Raw genomic sequence first — 12,728 nt, forward strand, 5'->3', positions numbered from 1 at the left:
CATTTTCCTGCCTTATAAAGGTCTCCTGTATAGCTGTTAGGTTTGAGAGCAGGCTTTCATTTGTTCCAGTTGGAGAATATTCTGTGCAGGGGGAGGAGACAAGGAACAAATGTTGTGTTCCAGATGGTGATGAGTTGAATCATGCCTGTGGAGTGGTGGCTCCTCACTCCTGCTATAATCTAGACCAGGTTAAAGACTTAGTCCAATTGATTGCTGTGGCTTTAAGCATATTAACTGTCCTTAGAAATCAATGTGACTTTAAAAGCTTAATGTTGACTGAAGGGTGCCTTAAAAAGCTTGTCTCAAGCAGAGCAATTCCAGAGTCAATTTCAATTTGAATCACTTTAGACGTGGGGATCATCCATACTGTTGTTCAGTGTAGACTTCATGTACTTCCGTCCATTCTCCCTTGTCCATATGACATTCTCTCCTAAATCACAGCCATCCCACACTCCTCCTCCCCCAATCTGAATTATCTCATGCCCTCTCCTTTTCAGAGTATCTCTGGTATGAGAAAACATCACACATTTGGAGGAGAACATCACATGGACAACATAATAGAAACCTGTCATTTTACTGAGATTCATCAGTAGTCCTGTACTTTCACATAATCTGCCATGTCTCTTAGGAATACCTTTCCAAATGAGGAGTTGCATTGGCAAACCTCAGAAGTATCTTACTGTGTGCAAGACCATGATAATGAGGAATGAAAGCAGCAAAATCTAAGGTTATCTACAATGTAATGATAGATCACTGTAATCTGATCATACCAGATTGTTAATTTACATTACAGAATAAGCTTTCAGTATCATTAAAAGTAATAAAATGACCTTTGTGTGTCTTTAACCATCATTTTTGCTGAGGGATTTAGACCACAATCTGAGACAGCTCTTTTATATTCCTGCGGCATCCCCAAAGGCATAAAGGTTTCAGCAAATCTAGAAGAATCTGTGAGATTGCCTCGCAGGTATTTCCATTCTTGTATGTTATCTTACAGAACCAGAAGAGATACTTTCCTGAATAATTTGTGTGTGGAGGCAATTACAGTGTCAGCCTGCGTACATACCATACATTTAAACCACGTTACTTCTGCCAAAGAATCCTGGGAACTGTTGTTTGTTAAGGGCGCTGACAGAGCCACAATTCCCAGCACGCTTAACAAACTACAGTTCCCAGTATTCTCCATTACTATTAAAGTGATATAAGAGTGCTTTGAATGTATGGTGTGGCTCCACCCTCAGTGGCCACACTATGGCCAAGTACTTGTTGCTTTCAAATTCAGGTCTAGTATTTGTTCCATAATATTTTGGCTGTGAGTCCTGGAAGGCCTTTTCCCACTGGCCTGGGAGGATGGGGCCCTGACTAACTCCAGCTACAAAAGCTGAGGCGGCCGAAGAGCCCAGAGACCATCTTGGCTGTCTCTTAGTGCAGACTCAGGTCATCAAGCCTGAACTCTGACAGTCGCTGCTGTCTACAGTGGTTTTAAATTGAGTGATTGCTGCTGTATTTTTGCTGGCTTTTATATGTTTTCTCTTCTGCTGTTTTGTACTGCTTATAATTAGATTTATTGTTTACACATTTTACTGCATCTCCAATGCACTGCAAATGGTCCTGAAGACTTTGTTATATGGATAGTATATAAATGTAATGAATAAATAAATGCAATAAATAAAAATGAAGGAATGGTTTGGGGCTGGGTCTTCTCCCCATTGTGATGACACCCAGTCAATCCAAGAAGTTAGGAACTGGTAAACTGGTTCTATAGCTAGGAGAGGATGAGCATTATTATCTCTGGACTGCCAGGATGAGATGGTAGACCACAACAAAAGTATAGAACCAGAAAAGGGAAGATGGAAAAATGTAATTTCCAAAGTAAGTGGGGTTGTAGCCTGGCCCATGGTTCACCTTTATTAAATATATTTACATTCATAATACAAAGGATATTTTTCTTATTAATTGGAAAGATGAAACAGTCTGGGCAAACTACGAATATTTGCAATAGCACCATCAGCAATCTCAGAGGCTGGAAGAAATGTGACTTCTAGTTAATTGTAAGGTTGATGTATGTTCTGCTATGCAGCAAATATGGTACTCAAGGACACTCATAAGGGCTAAATATAGGAGAAAGAAGATTGAATAACCATCGTCTCTTTAGAAAATTTGCCAAGTCTGCAAGCTGATTATGTTATCAAAAATGAAAAATTGATTGTTAGGTGGCTAACATCTAATAATTTGGCCTCAGGCAGATCTTCGAGGAGCTAAGGTTGTTAAGAGTTCATTTTTGCCCTTCATTCCTACTTCTGAATAACTGGGCTTCTTGTTAAATGGGCAAACAACCACTCTTTCCACAGTGGCTAAGTTTGCTTAATTGACCATGTTGATAGCTAAGTGCCAATGAGAGACCATTCACAGCTCAACAAGGCTTGTTCCTGCATTTGAGGAGAATATAATGTAACTGGAATCTCTCACTCATCTCCCCATTTACAAGGATATCATATTTTCTCAAACTATTAATCCGAGTGTGACCATAAAAATGTGAAACTCAGATATTATTAACTATCAAACAGATGTCCCGGTTGTTTAAAATGCAGGAGAGGCTCTTTATGAAGTCATTTGATTCCTTTAAAGTTATTCCTTCTGCTTGATAACCCTCACCCTTGATAAGAGTGTCCACCTCAAGAGCAATCACCTTCACATAAAGTTGATACGAAACAGCACAAAATAAATTAAAAAATCCACAGAACTAATGAGACAGGGGGCCACAGAAAACATATGATGGGAGGCATTAAGTACTCAGCCCCCTTACACACGGCTACTTTTCTGCTCTGTAACGTGTATCCATCTAACACCATCTACCCCAGAATGGGGAAACCTTTGGCCCTCCAGATGTTTCTGCACTGCAGTGCCTGTCAGCCCCAGCAAGCATGGCCAATCACAAAGTATGATGGGAGTTGTAGTTCAACAACATCTAGAGGACCAAGGTTCGCTACAAATAGGCTAACAATGCATCACAGGCTGTTTCGTGTGGTTCTCACTCTCTTCTCCTTCTGCACCATATAGTCCTTTCTAGCTTCCTAGGAATTTTAAGTTACGATGGCTTGTTAAGGACTCCAGAATCCACATTATAGAAGCCAAATATAAAGAGGCTCAATGTTAGCCCTATTTTGTAAATGGGTAAACTTTTTTTAGGGTATACTGCAGGATTCAATTGCAGGATTCTTGCCAAGTTTGTAATGGTGTTAACTTACCACCACCTGTTCTACGTTGACCCTGTTCTATTTTCCTAGTTCTTCAATTCTAGGAGGCAATAAGTTATTCCTTCCTGCTACAGTGAAATCTCATTTGGCATTTAACTCTGTGTAGCACATTTGTGCAAAAGTTTTGAAGTTCTTTAAAAAATCTGTGCAGTTTTTTTCTGCAAATGTTTCACACTGCTGCCACTTGGATGTTTTTGTTTCCTGTAAAAATGAAAGGTTAAAAAAAGTTAGCATTGTTAAAGCAATTCGTTATAAAAAAAATTGAGAGGAAAGTAAGACACAAGAGAGACATGACAGACAATTTTCTTCCTTATGGCAGGTCCTTGGTTTGGGATTTCTAGTCAGCCACTAACATCCTTGGGACCACATTTCAGCATACTATGTCTCCCGCTCTCTTGAATGTCTGCAATTTCTGTTAGCAGGGCTTTGCACATTAACCATGTAGCCTTAAGAGATTTCTGCAGATCTGAAGTGAATGCATGCAAATCCCCACCCCCAAAGGTGCTTGAGGAGGGTCTCCCCTTCCCAGGCCACCCCACTTCCCTGGGCAGAAGAGATCTCCTGGAGGATTGTGGAGTGCCATTCACACCAATGGAAAAGTCTGCCCTGGTGGGGCCTTCTTTCTTGATGGAAGCAGCGCCTTTTTCCTGCTTCCTGTTGAGACAGCAGCAGCAGGTCTTCCATGTACAACTAAAGGAGAATGTTCCCTGCTCAGCAGGAATTGTACTTTCCATCCAAGGTGGGATGCTGGAGGGCATGGGCACTGAGAGTGGTGCTGGGAGTACTCCCAACTGCAACCACCCTCTTTTCCTTCTTTCTCATTTGATGAGGAAGGGTGAAACAGAGGCAGAAGCTGAGCTCTGATCCTCAACTGCTATAAATAGGCTAAAAGCCAGGCCCTATTCAACTTGCATCTCCACACACAGAACAGAACTAGGGAATTCACTTTCACAAGCTCCCCTTTTCAATTCCTTGTAACATTTCTGCAAAGGGTACATTTCTGCTACATATCTTGAATTCACCTATTCTACACTAAAGGTTTCTAGCAAATTCTCGTCCACAGGAACATTCTAAACTGGGATCCTTGGCCTGGTATGAACGTAGAAATGGCAAAATATTATCAGGATAACTTACAATAGATTGGAGAGGATCTGGATGGAATAATGGATTTCTATCCCAAAGCCACATCCTTGTAAACATAGTCTTGGAAGTAGGGGTTGGGGGAAATTCAATTTAGTTTGCATTGAAAAACAAACACACCTGATTTTAGCTTTTGGAAGCCAAACACAAACCAAAAGACAGCCATCCTTTGAATTTTTGCAATGTGGTTCTCCAGCCAAGTTATGCATACAAAATGCATTTATTCATGTAAAGTGTGTACAAAAATGTGCAGATTAGGAGAAATTTGCTCTGTTTTTAAATGCAAATTGATGGGGAAATGTGGAGAAATGAACTTATGCCTAGAAAAGTGAGAAACTGCGAGAAACCAAAATTGTCAAATTTGCCTAATCCCTACTTGGAAGCCTAAAGGAATAAATTGGGGGGAAACTACAGGGCAAGGATTCAACAGTTCATTCCTTTCTCTCCATTTTCTGATCTAAATCTTGAGTTGCTTTCCAAGGGAGAAAAGTCTGTTAGGAATTCCTTTAATGTGGCTACAGTGCAACAGACATGCAATTTTGCCCATAGGTTAAACTCACCTGTTTGTCATTTTCCAAAAGGAATTTAACATTATCGATTATGTTATTTACTTTGTTCCGTAGCTTTGTATCATTTTCAAATTTATATTCATACGAAATTACTTCCATCTCAAGCTGAAAGCATTTCACCACCGATAAATTACAGTCACTCTGGAAAGTAGGAAAAATCAATGGGTTTATAATATGAAACTTCTCAAGTCTCATTCAGACATGGCCTTTCCCTTGAATTCAGGCCACCCTGCCTGATTCAGAGTATGATCATGGGGGGAGGGGGAGAAATGATCCTCTCACCCCTCAATAACTATTATTGCACAAGTTCCTGCCAGACAAATAATTATAATTGCCTCACACATTACATCTGTAAGCACATGCAGAAGAGTCGTTTGTAAAATATATTTGCCATTTTATTGCTTGTATCCTTGATTTGGGAGCTGCTTTGAGAGACTTTTTTTGTTGAAGAGTGGGGTAAAAATGATTTAAGTAATAAAGCTTGACTATAGACTTGTATGGTTTTACTGCTTCAAAAGCCCACTGTGAAAGAAAGCTACACTTACAGTAAAACAATAGACATATATTTTGTGTGACTAGTGTTGAGAGGGCCAAACTAAGACCAGGGAGATTCAGGTGCAAAACCCTGCTCCTGAAACACATCTAGGCAACTTTGGCCCAGTCTCTCTCAGCCTACTTCATAGAGTGGTATTCAACAAAGTTTTGCTCAGACTAGGCTGACTGAAGACTAAGACTAAGATAATTTCAGGGTAGTTCTTCCATTGCCAGTCATTTCCAGTAAGTGTCAGAAATAATGGTTTCATGTGAAATTGTCCATTGATAATTGATGTTGGCCAGTAAGTTGCCTCATAAGCAGTGGCGGAGGAAGCGGGCGAGGGGGTGGTTCACCCCAGGTGCCATCTCTGAAGGGGATGACAAGAAGGCACCCCAAGGGTGGCTCGCCCCGCCGCCCTGGGGCGCAGCGCCGTGAGCCGCCGCCATCGCGCCACCGCCATGAGTGGAGGATCCCACCGTCGTCCGTATGGCGCTCGAGCGGCGCCGTCGGCAAACTATCCAGTGGTGCATGCACAATGCCACCACATATGGCGCATGTTTGTGCGCCGTACGTAATGACATTGCGCATGCGCCATACGTAGTGGCACCACGCATGTGCTGCCGCGTGGTTTGCCCCGCCCCCATCCCCCCAGGTGCCGGTTAGCCTTCCTTCGCCCCTGTTCATAAGAACATAAAGAAAAGCCATACTGTATCAATATGTTAAGGGCATTTTGAATACCAATTCTGTCTTTAGTGGCATTGGCTACTCCTCCTTGTCTGGTGTCATCTGCAAAGTTGATGAGAATCCCCTCAATTCCTTCATCCTAGTCATTTATAAATATGTTGGACAACAGTGGGCCCAAGACAAATCCCTGCAGCACCCCACACGCTGCCTTTCCTCCCAAGATGGCGAGGAACTTGTCTTTTGCAGGTGGTATACACAACATATTTATATGAGATCAATTTGAATTACAAAATGTACTCACAAAATCTTTTAAGTCTGCAGTATATAAAGTGGCATCAATCTGAAAAACAAAAGTAATAGCTTTGTAAGCAACAGTTTCAGAATTGAGTGACGATAAACTGTTAAGATTTCTTCCCATCTAAGTCATTGCTCAAAAGGTGAAATTAGAAATCACTGGAAACCTAAATGCTGAGCTTTTTGGGAAGGTCTTAACATCCGATGGGTGCAATTTGGCAGCCACTAAAATTAACTGTAAATCTGAAATTTCTCAAACGGGTGTTGAAGAAAGCTGAAAGTGGGCAGCCTTTTAGCATATCTGCCCTGCAGTGCTAACTGAATCATATCTGAATCATGCTTTTAGGAAAAGAGTTATTTTGTGCTTTATTTCAAATGGTAGACATTTAAAAAATTTAAATTGCTTCAAAGATTCAAATGTCTTCAGAGAAAGGACAATTGAAGAAGAGAAAGGGGAAATGTTGGAATCAATCATGCAGAAGTGGATTGTCTGAAAAATGTGTTACTGGAAAATTTGCCAAGAATCTTTTTCTGATAACCAAACACTTGCGGTTAAGAGAGGAAGGAAATAACAAATTGCAATTAATTTTTACAGTCCTTTAATTATCAAAGTGTTTGACATGACCCCATAGCATTAACAATGAATGCAATCCTATGCCTTTTTATTCAGAAATATATTTCACTTTGTTCCGTGGAGCTTACCCTTAGGTGAGTGTCCATAGGATTTTGGAAAGTATTATACATAGTGCAATAGTATGTAATTATATTTCTTTGATTTAGAGTGAGGGAGGAAGCTAAACTGCAAGATTTGACTTAATGACTGTGTCAGAAGTAGAAACATTTAAAATGCTGAGTTTAGCCATTTGTGCACTGTTCACTATGGACATTTTGTAAAATGCATTGTCGCCTTGTTTGCATACATTTTACTACAATATTTTTGTTTCCCAATGATTTCTTATCTTTTTTATTCAACTTAATATCTAATCCACACCCTTATTTTCATAGAATTATTCATATCCTTCAAAACAGTGTTTTGAATTTTGCGTTTTGGAAGAAATTTAAATAGTGTTTAAAAGTAAGAGTGGTGTCTTGCTCTCTTATGGCCTTTATATGCATGGGTTTAAAAATCATGTTGAAAAGAAACAAAATGAAATGTCCTCAGGTCTTTTTCCTACTGGCAAATATTTTTTATTCCCTTCTGTTCATGACCATGGCTTTGATTTCTTTAACCTCCACAGGAGAGGGTGTTAGCATCCACACATAAACATTTGTCACACAAACAGCACACACTTATTTAAATCACCTCTTTCTCAGCCCAGCATGGCAATGAGGTGATTTTTCAGTTGCAGCACTGGGCTGTGTCATCAGCTCAGCACTGTGATGGAGTGTGTGATTTTTGCCAGGGGCTGGTGGGCTAACCTGCAGTGGTTTAGTGGGCCAGTTCAGGCCCGCAGGTTCACCACTCCCAATTTATATTTCTGTTTTGAATACTGTTACTTTACATCTATTTTGTGAGCTTACCTTAGTAGAGAGTTGTTCAATGGTGAGGTTCAACAAATCTTGCATCACTTTTTCCCATATTTTATATTTAATCTCTTTTTGTAGTACACATGAACTTGGTTGAAAGAAAGCAAGGGTGCTGTCATAACAATAAATGCTGGTCAATTATCTGATAAATAGGCATATACTATGCACACCATTAGCCTTCCTAAAGTGTTAATCCTTTACTGTTATTGAACACAGGAGCAGAAACACACTAAGTAACCCAGACCCAACCCTCTGAAGAAATAGTGCAACCATCTTTAGTGAGGGAGTCTTCACATGCACAGCAATACACACAAAGACTTCTACACAAACCAGAACTCTAGATGATCTGCTTCTGAGTCACCTGGAAGCTTTCACTCTACACCTGTACTTGCAAAGGCTTCAACACTGCATTTGGTCACACTGTTCATGCAAAAGCTTGGGGCAGGGTTACTTGGTATGCCCTGACTCCCAAGTGTCTCCACTCCTGTGTTGAATAAGATTGCTATGTTAACACCTGAAGAGGGTTAATGTGACGTGGCAACATAAATAGCAAAAGGTCCCATTCACGGGAAATATCTGGTCGACCAATTGATTGTAAAGATTTTAAAACAGTAAGTACTTGTGTTTAAACCTCACTAGTGAACTACAGACTCATTCTGAAACCAATACAGAATGAACTGACGTAGTACCATACAAGGTTCAGAACTTCTGGCAGAAAGGAGAGAGAGAGAGAGAGAGAGAGAGAGAGAGAGAGAGAGAGAGAGAGATCAAATCCCCCTGTGATGTTTGAAGAGTTATTTTCTTCTTAAGCATTTCACAATAATCTAACATTTAACATTTAGAGAATAAGGAAGTGCTAGGAGTAGGTACAGAACTTGTGTACTGTACTGTACATGCACTGACTACTCAGATTCTGCTTGTGCCTGGGGTCACTTATCTGGTCTATGGAATACAGACTACTTCAAGGACACAGGACACTTTTGTGAACTGCCCTGTCAGTGTGTGTTATATTCTAGTTTGCATATACAGTATTCTCTTAAAGATCCCCTTTTGTTGCTGGGATGTCACATTTTCCAATACTAAAACCACAATATGTTTGCAGCATTGCTATAATTCCTACTTGGAATGTGGAGGCATTCTAGGAAGGTCTTGGGTCCCCTACTGGGTATATTTTGACTAACAATAAGAGGTGTTCATGGTGAGTTCTGGCACCTCTTTTTTCTAGAAAAACAGCACTGCCTATAACCACAGCAATGAAAGGACATATGAAGTTGCCTTATACTAAATCAAACCGTTGGTCCATCTAAGACAGCGTGGTCTATGAAAACTGGCAGTGGATCTCCAGTGAACATTCACAGCTCTACCTTGAGATGCCAGGGACTGAGGCTGGAATATTCTACATGAAAAAGCAGCTGTTTTACCACAGAGCTGGCGCTGTGGGTTAAACCACAGAGACTAGGACTTGCTGATCAGAAGGTCGGCGGTTCGAATCCCCGTGATGGGGTGAGCTCCTGTTGCTCGGTCCCTGCTCCTGCCAACCTAGCAGTTCGAAAGCACATCAAAGTGCAAGTAGATAAATAGGTACCGCTCCAGCGGGAAGGTAAATGGCGTTTCCGTGTGCTGCTCTGGTTCGCCAGAAGCAGCTTAGTCATGCTGGCCACATGACTCGGAAGCTGTACACCGGCTCCCTCGGCCAATAAAGCGAGATGAGCGCCACAACCCCAGAGTCGGTCACGACTGGACCTAATGGTCAGGGGTCCCTTTACCTTATGAGTATGTTATTCTGTTCTTTTTCGTTGTTTGCTTTATTTCTAAACAAAACACCAGAATGTCTACAGCAGGGCTGCTTCCTTACTCACCCAATGATAAAGGCAATATTTAATTCTATTTTCTCTGAAAAGTAATATCGCATAAAGGCTAAAATGCTGATGGAGTGCTGTTTGATTAGTTGTATGGAAAGTGTCACAATGCCCCTGCGCCTCACTTGTTCCAACTGGAAATATTGAAACATTAAGCATTTTAAATCTCTCTGGTAGCATACGAGTAAATAACAATATCATTATTACTATTTCAAACTATAATTACCAAAGTACGAAGATGGTAACTGCAGGATCATTAATTAAAGAACTCTGGAAATAATTGCTCATAATGACATACATTTGCTACTGAAGGCAAACATTCTCAAGTGTGTTTTCTGAAAGACATAATTCAGAAAAAAGAGTGATTAGTACACATATAAGTTGTACAATGTGCTTTGCACATATTTCTCTTAATCATTAGGAAATTCATTTGGTCAAGAGAATAGAATAAAGGCAATTATGATGGTGCTGTGCATTAAGGAACCTGTGATTCACTTATTGAAAACACGTCTAGAGATAAAATAGAAGGAGATACACATATTCAATTAATTCATCATTATTGCTCCAACAAAGATGTTTTGTATCTTGGGTGAGAAAACATTTTCAGCTCAAGCATCCCTCGTGGCTAATCTTTCAGGGGACACTTGCCAGTGGTGGATGGGGCCAAAACACCTGCCAGTTGGTGTGTCCACTTGCTACTTCCCTCTCGCACACAAATGCACACAACACCACACAAGGCATGCATACTTGCATACAACCTCCTCGCCATTCACTCTTCCCCTCCACATCTCACTGCTCAGCTCTCGGTCCTTGGAAGGATATAGCCAGTGAACCAGTCAGAGCTGGAAATCAGCATTATCCGCCACCACTGCCACCAGTGCTTCCAGTGGCAATGTAGCTTCCAGGAATAACTGCACACTACATACTGGGTTCTACAGGTGGAGTGCAAGCCCATCCAACGCAGGACATCTTCTCAACTCCTGGACACAGGAACCACCCATTATCAGCACCAACATCTTCAAATGGGCCTAGATAACCTGCTTCATCTAGGTACACCCTTACATTGCACAGCAATCACCCACTCAATCATCATGCCCAGAAACAGAATGTTGGCAATGGACTAAATCTCTTGAGCAGGAAATGCGCCACTGCAGCTTTCAACATGGTGGGGATTATATACCTCTCCAGTGAAACATTCAGAACCTGTTCCCATCAAATCAGACCTTCCTGGCTTGCTGTTACAAGTCATGACGGGCAAAGGTCAAAAGACCAAATAGTCAGTCAGACCCCTGCAAGCATTGTCTAATTCCTAATCCCAGCTGAAATGACCAGGCAGTGCTGTGGACACCTCTCTAAGATCTGCAATTCCAAGATCTGCAAATTGACTAACTATCTTCAAAGTGCTTTGCAAATTTGTCACAGAACATGTCTGAAGGGTCTGTTGTTCCAATTTCTGAACCTTCAACCAGCCTACTCCCCAGCCTAAAGAGCACAGCCAGACAGCCACTTTTGGACACATTTATTTGCAGCTGGCATCTGATACATGCAAATATGCACTCTACCATGTACTCATCTGTGGCGTTTGCCCACTTGTTATGGATATGTCGTACTGGGGGGGAGAGAGAAAAGGTTAATAGGCTGACCAAAAAGAAAGCCCAGGGGCGGAGCCTAACTGTGTTTAAGGCACAACACAGAGGTTTTGGCAGTTAGTTCGGTTGGTTTCTTGTGGGTGGGAGGCATAGGAGTCAGAGTGAGTTAGAGACAGGGGGGAGACAGAGAGAGTGAATTGGATTACAGTTTTACAAAGTATTTAAAACTTGTTTGCGTTCACAATAAACTGGAATCTTTATGTTACAACCTGACTGAGTCTGAATATATTACGGGGGAAACCTGGTTGGTGGAAGTGGAAGAGATAAGCCATGGTGGTGCAGGGTCAATAGTCCATGGAACGACCGGGGGCTCTGTGGGAACAATCATGTCAATGGCTCTCTCCATCGTTTTGTTGTACAGCGGGACCAGGGGCTCAAAAGGATCATTGCTATATCAACTGGAAAATTCCCCAGGGCATCCAGGAATCCTTCAGATTCCATCACTCTGTGGGGGCAGGCTATCCTAGCTGGGCCCCCACACATGCAGGTCTTCACCTGCCACTGTCTGTCTAAGCCTCACCCAAAAGTGGTCTGTCCATGACAATGGGACAACATTAACCCCTCCCCTCTCTCTGCAACTACCAGGTCACTCAGAATCAGTCTGCGGGGGGGGAGGACTGATATAGAATGCAACATGTGTTGACAATCTTTGAATTTTGAACATATACATACGAACTTCCCATTGGTTGGCCTATTTAGGGAAGCTTTTAATGTTTGATGTATCACAGTATTTTAATATTCTTTTGGAAGCCGCCCAGAGTGGCTGGGGAAACCCAGCCAGATGGGCGGGGTATAAATAATAAATTGTTGTTGTTGTTGTTGTTGTTGTTGTTGTTGTTGTTGTTGTTGTTATTGTTATTATTATTATTTCAGGGATATAAATGAAGCAGTGGGTTACCTTCAAATGCTCATGAGAGATGTTACCAGAGAAGACTCTAAAGTACCACAATCACCACTCCACCTCCTGTTTTTGATAATGGATTTCCTACATATCTCCATAATCGATTCCTAATTTCCCAATAAGTGACGTTGAGGAATAACTTCATTCTTATGCAAGAGGAACTGTTGTTGTCATTTGTAAATTGCCTTTAATGCTTCGGTGAGATTGCAGAAATTGTTTTTAAGATCCTATGGGTTAATGTAAGCAGTGAGGTCAACCTATCTGTACGTCATTTTATTTGCAATTGATTTGTTACTGGAATATCATTCCAGAT

The 12,728-nt window shown here is 41.3% G+C and overlaps 1 protein-coding gene across 3 annotated transcripts in view; it reads right to left on the reverse strand.

Annotated features, from left to right (window-relative positions):
- Positions 1-1,877: 1,877 nt before the first annotated feature.
- IL15 (interleukin 15) overlaps positions 1,878-12,728 on the reverse strand; it is an 88,755-nt gene continuing 77,904 nt past the window's right edge. For all 3 annotated transcript variants that reach the window (XM_081208486.1, XM_081208487.1, XM_081208485.1), the window contains exons 3-7: positions 10,092-10,200; positions 8,001-8,118; positions 6,487-6,525; positions 4,958-5,107; positions 1,878-3,458 (exon numbers count right to left, since the gene is read on the reverse strand). In XM_081208486.1, the coding sequence (XP_081064612.1) occupies positions 3,339-3,458; positions 4,958-5,107; positions 6,487-6,525; positions 8,001-8,118; positions 10,092-10,165 (501 nt within the window). In that variant the 5' untranslated portion in view covers positions 10,166-10,200 and the 3' untranslated portion in view covers positions 1,878-3,338. The remainder of the gene's footprint in view (positions 3,459-4,957; positions 5,108-6,486; positions 6,526-8,000; positions 8,119-10,091; positions 10,201-12,728) is intronic.

The sequence above is a fragment of the Podarcis bocagei genome (genome assembly GCF_964188305.1).
Source record: "Podarcis bocagei genome assembly, chromosome: 9".
Lineage (NCBI taxonomy): Eukaryota > Metazoa > Chordata > Lepidosauria > Squamata > Lacertidae > Podarcis > Podarcis bocagei.